Genomic DNA, 18,391 nt, shown 5'->3' on the forward strand with positions numbered 1-18,391 from the left:
GGTGGTGATACGGAGGTTGGAGAGGTTTATGTTTGGGGCGTTTCAGAAGATCATGTATAAAGACACTAGTCCTTGCCCGTTTGAACATATGTGCTCCGAATTATGTGCAGTTTGGGTAATGGCATGTGCACAGTATATGAGAGTTTGAATTTAGGAGTCTCAGAAGTAATGTTGGAGAACCCAGACGTATCAGTGATGTCAGTCATCTCCAAATTTGGGCACAGTTTCAGGATGCAGCTGTTACCATGGCGGCGGCGCATGCGCAGCGCAGGCGGCGGTATCAGTGATGTCAGTTATCTCCAGATATGAGCACTGTTTAGTACAGTGATGTCTGGTATATCAGACAGACGTTGGGACAGACAGACATTCGGTTGTTTATTATTAGGATTTTTGTTTCTCAAATGCCAAATTATATTTTAGTCATTCTCCTTCTTCCTCCATTCTCTTTCAATTATAAAATGATTATAATTGAAAGAGAATGTCTAAAATATATGGTAATTCTAAGTATTGTATGCCAGTGTCAACATGCAGAAATGGCCACCAGAGGGTGCTCATATCACACAGTTGTAGGCAGCTGTCATATTTCTGTGGTCAAGTCCTGTACCATGAAGTGTGTTCAGGATTTCTATTATCTATAATATAATATAATATAACCTTGATGGAAAATAAATTCAGTGTACACTTTTTCACTGTTACACTCCTTGTTTATTTTACATTCTCTCTCTCTCCCTTCTGTGTGTTTGTGTGTGTGTCAAGTGTTGCACGGGATCCATAAACAGGCTTCAGTGGGTTTCCTCACTCTCATGGAGTCTCTACGTTACTGTAAGGTATGTACACACACACACACACACACACACACACACACACACACACACTGGTACAAACAGAGATGAATACACAAGTTGATGTGCACACACAAATCAACACACTGCATATTATGCATACTGTACACACATAATATTACCACACATGCCCTTCTACTAACCCACATGCATGCACATATAGATATTCATCCTACACAGATGCATATCCGACATGCATGCACGCTCATGCGTACACATGCGTATACACACACACACACACACACACACACACACACACACACACACACACACACACACACACACACACACACACACACACACACACAGAAAAGAGTCTCTGAGGACACATAGTTTAAAGCTGTACTATGTAACTTTTTTTATAAAACAAATTTTAAAATTGTCCTAACTGTTAAATCGCTAAAGTTTTAGAACCCCCACTCCGTGAATTTCAGCTCTGAAAGCCTTTTCTTTATATGTTTTCTACTGACCAGTGACCGGGGCGGTCATTCGCGCAAAAATTGCGTCATCACACTACCGGCCAATCACAGCGAGGGTTATACAACTGCCGGCCAATCACAGCGCAACTTGAAGTGGGGTCGCTATGGCAGCCATATTTGTTGTCGCCTGTTTGTACCATCCCTTCTCTAGGTAATTTCGCCTACCAGGCAGGGTGAAGGAGTCCGTATCTCTGGAATTACTGAACGCACAGGAACAAGGGACCCCTTAAAAGATAGATCTCAGCGAGGTGGAGGCAGACGCGGGGGTCTGAAGGCACGAAAAACGTCCGAAAGACGCGGACGCGACCGCGGTTTGCTATAGGGCTAATGACCACTAGTTGGGCATCTTACACAGTATAGCTTTAAGTGAAAGTGATAACCATTATGAGTAACTACATTCTTGTTTATTGGTAAAGAGTGAGTTGACATTTAGATAGACCCTCTAGAGGTGTGGGACAGCTACAAACACAAATAAACACACGTCACACATTCTCACAACTCTCACATACGTTCTGCACTGTAATTGTCTCACACAAACTGTATTGCACGCTCACCAGCACAAAACGCATACTGTACACACAACTCGCAAGGGGTGTGTGTGTGTGTGTGTGTGTGTTTGTGTGTTCATCATTTGTGTGTGTGTGTGTAGCCGTGTACACAGTGAGAAACCAGGCCACAGCCACAGCTCCCATGTGAAAATATGTGTTTTGAGGAACGATCTCGGCTGACCACACACATCCCGAAACACAAATCTACACTCCTGTCATTCCCATCACTCCATCCCCTCTCGTGTCTCTCGCTCTCTCGCTCTCTCTCTCTCTCTCTCTCTCTCTCTCTCTCTCTCTCTCTCTCTCTCTCTCTCTCTCAATTCAATTCAATTTTCAATTCAAAGGGCTTTATTGGCATGAGAAAACATACGTTTACATTGCCAAAGCAGAAGTGTATACAATACAATCAGAACAAAATATGTACAGGTGAAAACAGTTTTCATGCATCACGGTTACGTGCAGGCAGAGCAGGGATATATTCATTGGTTTTTAAGGTGGTCAGGTTCCATTTGATATCCTTCTCCTATCACAGCAGCTCACGAATCTTGCTGCTGTGTTTGCACATTGTTTTACTTCACCCAGCAGGTATGGGAGTTTTTCATCATTGGTCATGTTTTCAAACTCTCCTTGTGTGCTTATAATCTGTGGGAAGTATGTGTCTCTGATGTCTTGGTACAGTGGACAGGTGGTTAGGAAGTGTAGCTCAGTTTCCACTTCATTTTGTGTGCAGTGGATGCAAAGTTTGTTTTCTCTAGGGAGCCAGGTATGCCTATGACGTCCTTTCTCGATTGTGCTCACTGAGTCTGTACTCTCTCTCTCCCCTGTCCCCTCTGGTCATTACCTGTACACAACCATGTTCACCAAAGTAGAATGCAGGAGAGATGGTAAAAGTATGCACAATGTGACATTTTGGACCAAAGATTACTCTGACCTTTTTTCTTTTGTCCCTGTGGGCTAGCCGTTGCCAAAATAAGCCTCGACACAGAGAGCGTGGCGATTCTGGTGCCTGGAACACAGTAATGTAGTGAACAAACAGACCAAAACTAACTATAAATCAGACTTAAGTCAACAACACTATAATTAGTTGCTTCTACAGACTTGCTGCCATGTTTGTGAGGTGACACATACTCTTTCTCTGCATTTCTATTTTATTTTAATACAGTAGAGACTGTGAACAGAGGGACGGGCGGGGGGGAGGGAGGGGGCTGGCTAGCAGCAAAGAGCCTCGGGTTGGACTCGAACCTGGGCCGGCTGCTTATTTAGCGTGAGGTGACACACATTTCTTTTTCTTCTTTTTTTTAATCTGATTGTCAAGTGAACTCTAATCAAACACATCGATATAGAATGTGAAATTAGCTTCTCTTCCATCACTGGTGCTAAAGTGAATGAACCAAAGAGAATGTCCTAAGTACTGTAGATCAGAAAACCCATCCGAGACAACAGCATAATGAGACTTCCATCTTGATTGTTCAAAGGCAGCTGTGGTTTCACTGTATGTTTCACTGCACGTTTCACTGCTTGTCAGATATATACATGTCTATACTGTCTCATCTGATATATACATTTTCGAACTAAACCAATGTTCCTTTTCTACTTAGTTGCGCATTGTCCGTCTACAAAGTGTGTTTTGGAGAAAAGCAACCAGTGATGACAAATGAGTAGCTTCAAATGAGCTGGATGCATTGAATACATTCAGAGCTGTTCACATGAATCTTCATGTTTGACTTGCTGTCCCTCTTCTGCCTGTAGGAATCTATTGATTGACGTTATCCTATGACAGTTGAACACATCCTGTGTTCAAAGACAGGCATACTCGAAGCATTTTAGAGTGCTAAATGAATATCTTCTCTAAATCCTATATTCACAAACCTCTAAACCAGACTTAATTAACAAATTGGTCTGCAATAACTTTAACTAAGTTAAAGTTGTACCATGTAACTTTTTTTATAAAACAAATCTTAAAATTGTCCTAACTGTTAAATCGCTAAAGTTTTAGAACACCCACTCCGTTATTTTCAGCTTCTGAAGCCTTCTCTTTATATATTTTCTTCTTAGCAGTGACAGGGGCGGGATTTCGCGCCAAAATGACGTAATCTGCATCATCTGTATACGTTGTGTATACGTTGCCCAATCACATCACCGATCATGCACACATGGTACACTACCGGCCAATCACAGCTTATCTGCTCTGGTCTCCAGGAAGCGCCTCCGCTTGGCTACAGTGTTTACCATGGTGAAGGATTTTAACCTCTTAATCCACAAATTCTGGCCAGAAAATTACGTTCTACCATGCGTTCTACCCCTCCACGGATTACTATCGGTCGCGGTGGTTTGCGGCGCCGCTCCAGTGGTCCGCGGCGGTGGTCCGCGACGACTCCGGACGAAAAACGTCCGAAAAAAGCAATAGCGCTACTGACCACTAGTTGAGCAACTTACACAGTATAGCTTTAAGAGACATTTTGATAGAGCAATTTGTTTGGGTGTTTAGCAGCAAGGGGTGTTCACTGTTCAGTTGAAACTCTTATCATATCCCCATACAACAAAAACATTTTATTTATATTTTTTCCGTTTCAATGACAATGAGTTTGTGTGGTACTGTATGTGGGTTTGTTCGATAGAGCAGGTCTCTTCTGCCTTTAGGAACATGGTAATGTTCTCCTGAAACTCTGCTCAACTTTAAACAAATGCTCTTGTGATTGATAGTGAAAACTGGTGGGAATTGGACATTTCATCTTCTGCACATTTTTGTGTGTGTGTGTGTGTGTGTGTGTGTGTGTGTGTGTGTGTGTGTGTGTGTGTGTGTGTGTGTGTGTGTGTGTGTGTGTGTGTGTGTGTGTGTGTGTGTGTGTGTGTGTGTGTGTGTGTGTGTGTGTGTGTGTGTGTGTGTGTGTGTGTGTGTGTGTGTGTGTGTGTGTGTGTGTGTGTGTGTTCGTGTTCTAGGTCGGTGCGTTCCTGAAGTCTCCAAAGTTCCCTATTTGGATTCTTGGCAGTGAGACTCATCTTTCAGTGTTCTTCGCCAAGGTAAGTTCAACTCACCCATACACACACACACACACGCTGTGTGTAATGTTAGCAGCAGGTTAGGAATGTGTCTTAGCAGTGGTTTGGTCATATATGGACACCTACATTTGTTTCTTGGCTTTTCAACTGTGTGCACGCACACTTGCAAGCGCACACACACACTATGTACAAATCACACAGTGGTCTGACTGTGTCTCCGTCCGGGTGTCTAAAGCCTATCATTTATACACAATGGTGTCACAGATTTCAGACACTTTCTTTACATTATTTTCAATGTGTGACACCATTGTGCATTAAGTATAAATCAGGCTTGCTTTACTCTTTACAAGTTATGTCTGTCGGCTTGCAAAAAAATAGTTTTCTGTGGATGAATTTGTATTCGATGCAGCTCTGTTTTGAATGCTTAAGTTTAGACCCCGCCCGGCCACTGTATAGAGGACTGGAGCAGTGATATCAACCGAATATAAATAAATAATGCACACTTTGGATTTCTGACCACTGACACACGATTTTTGTATTGGTGGTGTCTCAGGGAGATCTAGGAGATGCAAAAACGACCACAACGAACTTGGGCAAATCTGTGTGTTTGTCGCTTTCTCCGCAATGGCCTCATTGAACTCTCTCTCCCTCCACTACTGTCTGCCTTTCTGTCTCTACATCACTGGTTCTCATGGGTCTTGGGACGCCAAGAAGTCCTTGTGGGGGTTCCAGGGGGTCCCCAGCCAGATGAGCCCCATTACATTTTTCGGCGATTCGAAAATAGCCGATCTGCAAGCTCACAATGCTTTGAATCACGGGCTTATACTGTAGGTGTGCTGTTTTCGTAAGCCTTTACTTATGGCACCAAATCCTTCAAATGGGGGTCCGCGGCCAAATATACATTATCAATTTCGGGGTCCTTGACATGAAAATGTTTGAGAACCAGTGCTCTACCTGACCTGGCCCTGGCTCCATGTGTGATCAGTTTCACTCTCTTATCCGTATAGTAAGAGAGCCGAGATTATCCAGGACACACACACACACACACACACACACACACACACACACACACACACACACACACACACACACACACACACACACACACACACACTCCCATAACAAAGGGATCAGATGATTCGTACCTCTGCCCTGGGACTCAAGGTTTCTCTCAAGTTAAAACAACAGAGCTGACCTCACTTAGTGTGATCATACTACACCTCGTCACATCACAGACTGTGTGTGTGCACGCGCGTGCGTGTGTGTGTGTGCGTGCTTGGCTGCTTGCACATGCAAGCAAACAGTCACACTGTGTGGCCTGTGTTTCTGCATCAATGCATGTATTTGGTGTGTGCATCCATACACATTATCAACAGCATATCTGTTTGTGTGCATGTGTACAGTATGTGTATGTGTGAGAATCTGTGCTCAGCCTTGTATCTGTTGTGTGTGCGTGCATGCACCCTGGAACCCACACAATTTATCTCATCTATCTGTACATATGTAACTCTATACAGCTCCGCAGTCCGCATATTGATAATCACCCGCTTTAGGCAGAGCCAATCGATTCTCCTTCCCAATAGAGCGGAATGCAGCGTGACACAGCCACCACCATCATCACGATCAACATCATGTTCAGCGCCGAGCCACACCCTGGCTGCTACCTTGATTACAGCACTATTCCATACACATGATAGCACATCATTCATTCACTCACTGATGACTTGCAGCTATTACTATACAGCTTCTCTGGCCATGGTGACATGTTCATACACACACTGTCACTCACCCACACACACACACACACACACACGCTTACACTCATACACTCATCTGCACACTCGCATTCCTGAGAGAGGGAACCTGATCCTGATTAGCATTTGCATGTGTGTTTGTGTAATGTGTGCGGGTCTGCGCGCCGCGTGCGTGTTTCTGTGTGTGCGCACGTTGCAGTGCCCTCAGGTGCATGGTTTCCTGTAGGGAATGTGATCCCAGAGTTCCCATCTGGATCCGTTTGTCCTGCTGGAGAACAGGGAACACACGCGCGCACACACACACACACACACACACACACACACACACACACACACACACACACACACACACACACACACACACACAGCTGACCCTAGTCTGATTATAGACAGAGAGCAACAAATCCATGCCCCTGCTTTGTTGTGCTGCAGACCAGAGGTTTCATTACGGTGAGGTTAAAGGGACATCCACAGGGCGAGGACACTCTGCTGCTTGAGCGGAGGCAAATTAAGAAGCTGTCGCTCTGCCCTTTTAGCTTGGCACAACTGTTGTTTGACACTTTTTCAGCTGTCAAAGGGTCGATGGAGTATGATTTGGCCTTCAGTTTCAGTAATGTGTTAACCTAATATCGTCGCTATTTATTATGAAAACCTGCAGATCATATCCGTCCGTCCCTCCGTCACATGGCGTGATGCCTCAAGTCACGCTGAGGCGTAATGCCTTATTAAAAGTTAATGAGGCGTCACATCAGATCATCAATACGCGTCCTTGTCCCTTTTATGCCCATATATGGAGATCTCTGATGTCATCAATATTAAGCCCATATCTGGGAATGCCCTTATATGGACATATTGTGTCAGAGTAGGTCGGGAGTGGCTTGTTGTCGGTATCAGCCGGTAACACGCGGGAGTCTGTCCCCGTTACAATGCGCTAGACCCCTGGGAGATGGACTGCTGAGGTGGAGCGCCACACCTACCATCAGCTCCCAGTACTTGCCGCACAACTTGCCAAGCCGTGCTACTCATACGCTGAGTTGGCGGTGCCCGGAATCGAACCCATGACCTTGCGGTACAAAGGCGAGAGCTCTACCGACTGAGCTACCCAGGCACAACTGTGTCAGTCTCATGTGGTATATGATGTCAGACATCTGTGATGTCAGAATTCGGTCAGCTCCATATTTTGGAAAATATGGCCAACTTAAACAACCAACGAGGTCTCTGCATTTTTTTTGTCAAAGTTGATCCCATACCTAAGCGCCAGCGCTCGCCCAGCAGTCGTCACCCAGGCAGATGCTTACACACGCCCATGTGCACATGCCCATGTGTGCGCGCCCATATGCGCGACCACGTTTTGTAATATATTTTACTAGCCCTTACCCGTTCAAAGATATGAGCTCCAAAATGATGTGCAGTGTGTGGGTTATGGGATGTGCACTGTGCATACAGTATATGAGGGATGGAAAGTAACTTTAACTGGTGCTTGCATGATAATATGTAGGAGCATCAATGTAAGAAATACCCGTTTCGTTTAATGGCTACCCCCCCCCCCATCCCCCCACCCGCCTGCGCACACACCCGCCTGCCTACACACACACACACACACACACACACACACACACACACACACACACACACACACACACACACACACACACACACACACACACACACACACACACACACACACACACACACACAGAGAGAGAGCTGGTTAAACATGTTGCCTCATGCTAGATGCAGAATAGATGTGCCTCATGCTAGATGCAGAATAGATAGTAGATACACCATAAAAATGCTAACATACAGTATACGATTTGTGAAAGTGACAAACGGGCTTCACAGTTATGTTAGGTGTGTTCATATGCTAATGGTCATGCGATTTCAGATCAATTGCTCCAGCCACTGAGGAGAAACGCTGTTTCAGACAGACAGACAGACACTCACTCAGACATTCGCAAAATTATAGTATAGATATTGTACATAACTTCATGTTTGGTAAAAGTGCTTTTAAGCCTTTTCACTTGAACATTTTAAGGTATTTCACTTGAAATAATTTCTGGGATCATTTTAATGTCTACTCTGGGTATAATCGGTTATAGTTTTAACCATATTATGAAAACATGCGTAGCCTACATGGTTCTGGTGACTGATATTGTCCTTCTAATGTGTCAGGGGGCCTTGTTTTTTTCCCTTTTTCAATTACTTTTATTTTATTTTATTATTCTATTCCTGCATTATGAAATACCAGTCACCAGAACCATGTACATGTGTTTTCAATGAGTCTTAACATGGTTTAAATTGAATTTCAAGTTCAATGGGTTTATGTAGATGGGGAGCGTGTCTGATAAAATCAATAGAAAATATTGAATCAAGGAAATTAAAAACTGTCTGGGGTGCACACAAAAGACAATTATAAAAAGAAATTTTAGGGCTGTCGCAATAATTGCATAATGTGCTATAAACATGCCAACTGCAAGGGGTGCAAACTGCAAAGACAACGAGCGCACCAACCGCAGTATTGCATGTATCTACCAATTTTTATTCAAATGCACTATTTGTACTTTGTGTAGCCTAAACAGTTTGTTACATTTGTTTTGAATCATAGTTGTTTTGGGGGAGGGAACAATAGAAGATCAGTGTTTCCCTATATGCATTCACCAGCGGTGCCCGGCTCCTCTCCAGAGCGAGAGGAGAGCGATGCAGTCGCATTACTACAGTATGGACTTTAAGCTCGACGATTTTCAGGACGGCAACGCCAGGCGGAGTACGGCTGCTATGACGCAATCGCCGTAACAGTCAAAATCATTAAGCAAACAGCCGTTGGCGACAGGTTCCCACCCCTTTTACTGAACTCTTTGGTTCCCTTGGCGACGCGTCTATGCAGCAGACGTTGTAGCCACTACGTGAAAAGGGAGCTTCTGGCGTTGTAGAGACGGCTGCGACAGCAGCAGGTTTATATATCGAACACTGATCCATTTCTGGTTACCGGTGCCGTCTGCCGTAGCCGTCAAAGCTGAGGCTTCTAACTTTTTGTATGCAAGATCTTTTTGGATCATACCAATGTTGTTTCCTTGCTCATTCCAATCGAATGATTGGTGTCAACGGCGTTGCTTGCTTTCTTGACAAAACAAATATGATTGATATTGAACTTGATATGCTGTGATCAGGTAAGCGCAAAGTTATTGCCTGACAAGATTATGAAGTGATACGCTGTTCCTGCAAATAAAGGCTTCAACTTAATACAGACTATCTTCTGCATAAGCTGCTGAGTTTATAGATCAGCTATTTTCAAAAACTAACTTGTAAAATGTTAGCTTTAGAAGATGAGGGGGGTAGTCGCCTGGTAGTCGTGCATCGTGCACAGAAGTTGACTGTCAGTGAATGTCTTGCTATTTATATTATTAAATCACTACATAATGTTACAGTATATCATTGACCTAAATGACGTTACATCAACAACAAGGATAGGATGCTTAAAAAAGGTCCTGTATCAGATGACTTTGGACAGATGGAAAACCTCAGTTTAACTTGCAGAGTGATGCATTACTTTACCTGGGTTACATCTTCTGATCGTTGTACTTGAATGTTGACACACATGAAATAATAATCCCGTTTAGTGTTTCAGTAGCACGATCCTGCCACAATAGGCTACAGCTTCTAGCGACGACGTTGCCACAAGCAAAACCCAAGCCCCCAAGGTTATCAATTCACCGACCGGTATCGGTGGTTGGGGAAACCCTGTGCTATAGAGCACTGTTTCCGTAGAAAGATTTGTATGGATTTTAGTAAAATATCCCCTTTTTTGTTTCCTAAGTTTATACAAAAGAAATCACAACTTCTCATCAATTAAAAAACATTTAAGAAGTAGTGAATATAGCAGATCTACAAGCTCACAACATGGCGTGAAGTGACATGTTGTGAGCTTGTTGATCAGCTATTTTCACTAGTTTTGGGTCCCTCTTTTGGGTCATGAGGTAAAAAGTTTTGGAACCTCTGCACTAGAGAACCTCCATGTTTAGCTCCAGTTCTCAGCACAGCAGCATTTCCCAGACTCTAAACTCTTAGAAAAGCTTATGTAGCTTTTAGTAGCAGATATGGATCCATTCCCTTACAAAAGGCACTGAACCTGATCCCCGTCTGTGATGTGACAGCGGCTCCTTGTGTCGCCCCCCAGAGACCACTGTCTAATCCCCCCCCCCCCCCCCCTCTCCCCTGAGACCCCAGTCAGTGTGACCCAGGCTTTCAGACCATCAGCCTAACTGCATTACGGGGCTTTATCTAATCTACCTGCACAAAGGACAGCCCCCTCTCTGCTGTCTGTTTTACTAATGTATTTGTGCGTTCCGTGCGCGTTTGCGTGTGTGTGTGTGTGCGCGCGTGTGTGTGTGTGTGTGTGTGCGCGTGTGTGTGTGTGAGAGAGGGTAGGTGAGATGTGTGTGTGTGTGGTGGCACGTAATGGGATCTGTTTTTGGACAAGTGTTTCTCGAGAGACGGCAGAGGAGGGAGAGAGGGACAGAAAAGTACAGAGGGAGACGGGAAGAGCGGAACAGAGATGGGTAGAAGCTGTACATGATGGATGAGATGTGTCTTAGGGTCATGGTTGGACCATTATGTATTCTAATACTGGTCTTACCTTTAAAGAGCTGCCTACCCATTTAAAAGGCTTTTCATTACAGTGGTGTTCTTTGAAATGGAGGCTGGACACTTTATCAACTTCACAATGTTATTTTTCAATATGAACAATCTAACAGTAATGTCATGCATTGATTGATTCATTTATTAACACATTGCAAACGGTACAGCAACTACAATTTTGCAAGCAATGCTAAAAGTAGGGACGTGTAAAAGTGACCAAAATGAAATTCGATTACTATAATTCAACCACGATTGTAACTAAAGTGGTGGTGAAATAACAAAATGTAGAATAAATAAATATTACACTCAAAACTAGGTATCCTCTAAGTTGTAGTTACTATTGGTAAGAGTTGGATTATCTTATTTATTTTCTTTTCTCTAATTACTATCTAAAACATGAACCCTTGTTGTAAAAAAAAAGTTATCCTTTAACTGTGTAGCAATAGCTTTTCAGCTTCCCCAACACACACACACACACACACACACACACACACACACACACACACACACACACACACACACACTATATATATATTTACATCACTTGTGGGGACATTACATAGACTTCCATTCATTTTTCTGAATGAAGTCCTGTGGCCTTACCCTAACCTCTATCCCTAAACCTAACCCTAACCGTTGTGGGGACCTACTATTTTGTCCCCACACTAGAGCGTAGCATGGGTCCTCCAGGACCCGATAACCTGAGACCCGAACCGAGACCCGAGCCGTTTCGGGTCTAAAATATTCACTTGTCCCTCGGGTTAGGGTAGGGTAGGGTCTAATTGCCTCGGGTCTGTTCGGGGCTGTCCAAAATGCAGGATCCGAAAAGGATCCGAGAGGACCCGCGATTTAAACATATATATCCTTCAACTTTAAAATATATATTGTTTTTAATGAGACATGCATTGTAATACGCTCCCAAATCCATATTATCGTCTGTTCTGGCTTATTGAGTGAGTCCCGTTCAACGCATCCAATCTCAAGCGTTGCGCTGCTGCTGCAGTGAAAATCACGGAGGGCTTTTTTTTGCGAGGTGAAATACAAACAAAGGCCACCTGGCTGGAAGATGCAGGTTGGAACGTCATTTAGCCTATATGGAACATGTTTCTGGATATCATCTGTGGGGACAGGCGACATAAAGTCGGCGAAAATCTGTCTATCTGCAACACAAACGCACCGACGCACGCAAGCCAGCTGAGTCTCGTCTCGTCTCTGTGATCAGCCACGTGCACACATAGACATAAAAGGGGGCATGATCCCCTGCCCTTTTATCCATCTGTAAAAAGTGCCCTCTTCAGACCATGAATGATTTTTTTTTACATTGGTCAAATAAATTCAAATGTCCCCGGGCACTTTCCACATCATAACTGAAGGCTGCATTCAGGAGAATGCAGCCTTCAGTTACATTTCTAAAAGGCCCTTTTAGAAATGTCTGCCTCTGCCTCTCTAAAATTCTCTGCACGCCCTGTCTGTGATTATTCTGACGGGCAGCCGAGAGCGCAGGAGGAGGAAAGTTGTGTGATGCGAACTGTGGTGTCGTGGACACTACTGGACAGTAACATACTCACTGCCTGGACATGTTTGTGTTTGTTGTGTGATGTCATGTCACTCATGGTGATTGTTGAACTAGGGACTGAGTTCAAGATTTTCTGCATAATGCACGGCTTTGCACGCACGGCATGCGTCGCAACTCTCCGCCGATGGCTCGCCTATTCTGAGGGGCGGGTGAGGTGCGCTCAGCGCCACTCACTGCGCTGTCAGCGTCTGCTACTCTCAAAGTAGCCTAATATTGGAAAAATAAGCATAATATAGCATCGGACAAAGACTCTGCAAGATCGGCTCCTTTTTCCCCGGGTCCATTTTAGGGTCGGGGCCAATTTATTTCGGCTCTGGGTCCAATTTAATTTAGCTCCGGTTCGGATCGGATCCAACCACTATCGGATCCATTTCGGGCCGGGGCTAGAAAATCTGTAGTTTTCTTGGGGCCGGTTCGGCTCGGTCCAAATTTCCTCGGTTCCATTTCGGCTCGCATCCCATTTTTTGGACCCGTGCTACCCTCTACCCCACACTGTCAGAGGTCCCCTACAGGTGACTGTGTGAACATGCGTTTAGTCCCCATAAGTATAGCTAGACAAACTCACACACACACACACCTCATCGCTCCCTCCTGGGACAGGAAGAGAGGGAGGTTGATAGGAAACACAGGGGGTGGAGAGAGGAGGAAGGAAGGATGCGACAGCCACTGAGGGAGGTGAAGAGTCTCTTCTCTCCTCCCATGACTTGTTTCATCCTCTTCTGTCATCCTTCTCTCTCTCCCCATCACTGTGATGAGATTCACAGGCCTCATCTCAGCCTCTCCAGAGAGCACTATATACTGTATGTGTGTGTACAGTAGCACTGTAGGTCTGTGTGTGTGTGTGTGTGTGTGTGTGTGTGTGTGTGTGTGTTGTGGGTCAGCGATTGGTTGTGTGCAACAGCAGTCGGCCTCTCTGGTCCTCAGCGTCCCTCGACACACGCACGCACGCACGCACGCACGCACGCACGCACGCACGCACGCACGCACACACACACACACACACACACACACACACACACACAAAGTTGTTTTTGGCTTGCATCTAAGTAATTACTCATTATTCTCAACCCTCTGTCGCTCCATCTGTCTGTTCTGTTCATCCTGCTCTTGATAAGATGGCGAGTAACACACATACACAGAGCACAAACCGAAGACTTATTGTGCAGGGCTGCATAGTTATGAATATTCTGTATCTCCTCTCCTGCCTCTCACTCAGGTTGTTTCAGATAGTTACCTCCATCCGACTTGGAGAGGGTTGTCCATGCATTTATAACTTCAAGGCTAGATTATTGCAATGGTTTATATCTAGGTATTGACCAATCTGCTCTCAGGTGTCTGCAGCTTGTTCAGAATGCTGCTGCTCGCCTCCTTACTGGAAAGAAAATCAAACCCAAGTTTGAAGTGAACGGTGGTGCATGTGCATGTGCGTGTGTGTGTGTGTGTGTGTGTGTGTACGCACGCACACACATTCTTCTCCTCTCTCCAAAACAAAACGTGTGTGTGTGTGTGTGTGCGTGCGTGCGTGCGTGCGTGCGTGTGTGTGTGTGTGTGAGCCATATTTTCTCACTCAGGCCACCACTGGCATTGCAGTTGATGGTCAGGGCAGGCTAGACTCAACAGCACCTCTCTGGTCAAACAGAGGTAGGGTCAGGCTACATACACCTCAGGCTACATACAGACAGACAGACAGACAGACACACACACACGGATACACACACGGCCACGCTAAGGAGACGGTGTGACCACCGCTCAAAAAGCGTGACCCATATAACACCTATTCTGGCCCTACTTCATTGGCTCCCTGTCCGCTTAAGAATAGATTTTAAAATGTTATTGTTTGTTTTTAAAGCCCAAAATGGGCTGGCCCCCCTATACCTTTTGTGATTTTATCCAGCCTTACATACCAGCCAGACCTTTGAGGTCGGCTGACCAACTGATTGAGCATGGTGCCTCGTACAGGACCAGAGGTGACCGTGCCTTTGCTGTGGCCGGTCCCAAACTTTGGAATGCTCTACCATTTCACATTCGCTCCGCACAGTCCCTGGGTGTTTTTAAATCCTTATTGAAAACCCATCTCTTTTCCTTGGCTTTTAATACTGTTTAAACATGTATGCCATGTTCACTTTGTTTTCCAGTTCACCTTGATATGTTGCTTTGCTTTGGCTTCTTCTTTTCTTTTGCCTTGTTGTTTTTAATCTGTTCATTTTTTATCTTTGTTCTTGTTCAGCACTTTGGTTTCGATTTTGGTCGTTTTAAAATGTGCTATATAAATAAAGCTTGATTTGATTTAGTTATCTGGTTTCTGTTTAAAACTGAAGTACCTTACATTTGACTTTGATATGGGACTTAATGGGAATTAATTCTCCAGTCAGTATGATAGATTTGAGATGCACAATCTATTGGTCGGAGGTGCAGTATGTAATGCATGCATATGTAGGAACAATACCACAAATTCAATAAGGATGCATTTGAAACGCAAAAGATGGTCTGGTCTCCTTCATAGTACAGACCTCAAGGCCTGCTTCTTTGAAAAGAGAAAACATAAGCTCACATCAGACACAGGGATGGGCTTATGCCAGGTTATCATGCGTGCATAAAAAGGTAGACACTTCCTCCGGCTCTGGGTGTCTGTGTCGAGGGCGCCATTGTGAGGGATTCCTGTGCATCACAGAAGGGGACATTCGGTAGGCCCAGCGTGATCTACCCAGTAGATAGGCCAATCAGAGGCAGGTGGAGGTAGGTTTTTTGGTAACCCAGGGTGTAGTCGGAAATGGGAACTGAGGGCACTGATATGCACTCTGGTCGTTAGTTTCCGTCCTCCCTTTTTTACAGGTCGCTCCAATGAACTGCAGCAGCGAATGAGGCGTCACTGTCTAGGTTTTTGAGCAGTGCCAACCGCTCCTACATCTGGCTTTGTGTGTATGTCCATCTGTTCGCATGTCCGTCCCACATAGCTTGGCATTGACCAACCTTCGCAGGGCGCTTCCCCCCCGGCTCCACTGCAGCCATCGAGCGGCGTGTCAGCGACAGCGTCAACGCTGGGAACGTTCCCTTTTTAATTCATTAATAAGGGTGCTCCACTCGCTGCGTTCGGTGCCGGTGTCAGGCGCCAAATTCATCCGTGCACATTCTTTTTTTTTAAAGAGTGTGTGTGTGTGTGCGTGCGTGCGTGCTGGAACACATTACCATCCTGCCCCGTTTCTCATTGTTCAGCCGTACATTAGGACTCATTAATAATATGTGACAGGTCAGACCTGGTCCATTGTAAGTAACAGGATGAAAGGCCTGTGTCGGTGTCAGTGAATTCTAGTGTGTTATAAAGACACAACATGAGATCGCTCTCATAAGTGTGTGCATGTGTACTGTCCCCCTGTGTTGTGGTCCCTGTCACTTTACTGTGTTGTGGTGTTTTGCGTACTGCGTTTATAGCCTCGCTAGAGCCGGTGCTCCAACGATGGCCTTGTCTGTCCATCCGCCCGTCCACCACGTCTACCACTTTAGTTCCAAGCAAGATATCTCAATAACTAGGTGAGGGGTTCCCAAACCTTTCCATGCCAAGGACTCCCAAACAGCCATAGCTGTGTTGTGTTCTGTGAGACTGTGACACTATGTTGTGTGCTGTGTCACCATGTTGTATTGTGTCGTCCGTTCCCAGGCTGCTGTGACTGTTTGGTATTGTCTCCCCTCCATTCTCTGTTCAGTCTTTGCCCGTATCATCTATGACAGCAACATTAATCACCTGCCTACACTGTCTGTCACACCTGCAAAACACACACACACACACACACACACACACACACACACACACACACACACACACACACACACACACACACACACACACACAGTCCTCTGTAACCAGAGATACTGTAAGTCCCCTTCACTCACTTTATCTCTATTTCCTAGTGTGTGGAGGCAGACACGGTTGGGTGAACAGTTTTATCACCAACCTACTGTACTTACACACATATACATTCCCTTTGTAGTCTTTTGGGATGCAGTTGAGGTTAGGTGAACGTTTTATTAGTCCATCTCTGAACTCTCTCTCTTGCACTGCAGATGTTATGTTCTATTCGACCCTACTGTATGTGTAAAATCTGACAACGAGGTGAATCGTTAATATTATACTGATGTGTAATGTGACATCATGTAGTTTTATTGGCAATAACATTGTCTTGTAAAACTAAAACATTGCACTGTCATCTGTCCTTTCCATTATCTAATGGACAGTATGTTTTATATTGGTACTTCTGTGTCAACTAGTATAGTTTATGTATGTACAGTACATCTATATCAACCAGAATATTACATAGTTATCTCTGCCAGGAGATCTGTCCACAGATAAAATCACATAATGCCAGGTCTATCAGTGTCAAATTGAATTATTCTGCATTACACTGCTTAAAGTGCTTATACAGTATAGGCCTTCTCAATAATAAGCAGGACTTGAATTATTACATTAACTTCTGCAAAGAGGAGATCACAGAGTAAGTTGCAGTTTAGTGAGAGGAATGCTATATGAACTAATTTCTTGTCATATTGCTCTCCTCAGGAAATACTACATAGGTTTTAAAAATAGAACATTACATTATACAATTAGCATCATTGCTAAATTTGATAAACGGTACACTGCATAGTTACCTTCAACAGAAAACCCTGGCTTGTTAAAGTGTGTTTATCTTCTGCTCTGCAGCAGATCTGTGAGTTAGCTAGTTTAGACAACAGTTTGACAAACCAATAAAATTAAGGGGAACACACGCCGGCCGCGGAAGGCGCACGTCAAAACAGCCGCCCACAGTATTTTCATGAACTAACCCACACCAGCGGTATGCCGCCGCGCCGATACGCAGCTGTTCTATTTCTAGGCACTGCCACGCGTTGAAAATATTTTTCCCCACCAGGCGAGCGCCACGTGGCAGCGCACCGCATCTTTGCGCGCGGTGTTAACTTCACACGTGTCAATACTGTGACGCTGTGCAGCCGCCCGCGGTCGGTGTGTGCTTCCCTTTAGCTGGTTTTGTCTGAAGTATATTTTATATTGGTATTTTACATCTGTATCAGCCAGTATATTTTATTTTATATTGGTACATTTGTGTCTGTGTCAATCATATGTTCTATAATGGTACACCATTGCAAATTGCAGTAATATTTATCATTCATTGGCCTTTACTACTGTATATGCCGGTTGGCGTTAACTAGAAGAAAAACACAAAGTCCTTAAACGGGGAAAACCACCCATTGAAAATGGGTGGTTTTACCCTTAAACATGTAATAGTGGTTCCCAACAATGTGCTGAGGGACATCGGCACATTAATACTGCAATGTACTGTACATAATTTACAACATACAAAAAGTTGTTATTTTTAAAATTGACTATACAAGTACTTACTCTTTTCCAATACAGATGCAATATTTAAGACTAAAAAAGAATATTTACTTTCGGTGCTGCTTATCGGTTCGTAGACGCACCACTGCACCAGTAAAAAAAAAAAAAAGACGTGCTATCCGTTAAAAAAAAGCTTTGATGATTACATTACATAATATATCTTCAAAGACG

At 44.4% G+C, this 18,391-nt stretch overlaps 1 protein-coding gene across 2 annotated transcripts in view; it reads left to right on the forward strand.

Annotated features, from left to right (window-relative positions):
- LOC308305618 (ubiquitin carboxyl-terminal hydrolase MINDY-3-like) overlaps positions 1 to 18,391 on the forward strand; it is an 80,761-nt gene that overhangs the window by 9,466 nt on the left and 52,904 nt on the right. Inside the window, exons 10-11 of one of the 2 annotated variants that reach the window (XM_080750437.1) lie at positions 757 to 827; positions 4,810 to 4,890. In XM_080750437.1, the coding sequence (XP_080606563.1) occupies positions 757 to 827; positions 4,810 to 4,890 (152 nt within the window). The remainder of the gene's footprint in view (positions 1 to 756; positions 828 to 4,809; positions 4,891 to 18,391) is intronic. The other variant, XM_080750438.1, reaches the window with a different exon arrangement.

Source organism: Nannobrachium achirus (genome assembly GCF_963921795.1).
Source record: "Nannobrachium achirus genome assembly, chromosome: 2".
NCBI classification, from domain to species: domain Eukaryota; kingdom Metazoa; phylum Chordata; class Actinopteri; order Myctophiformes; family Myctophidae; genus Nannobrachium; species Nannobrachium achirus.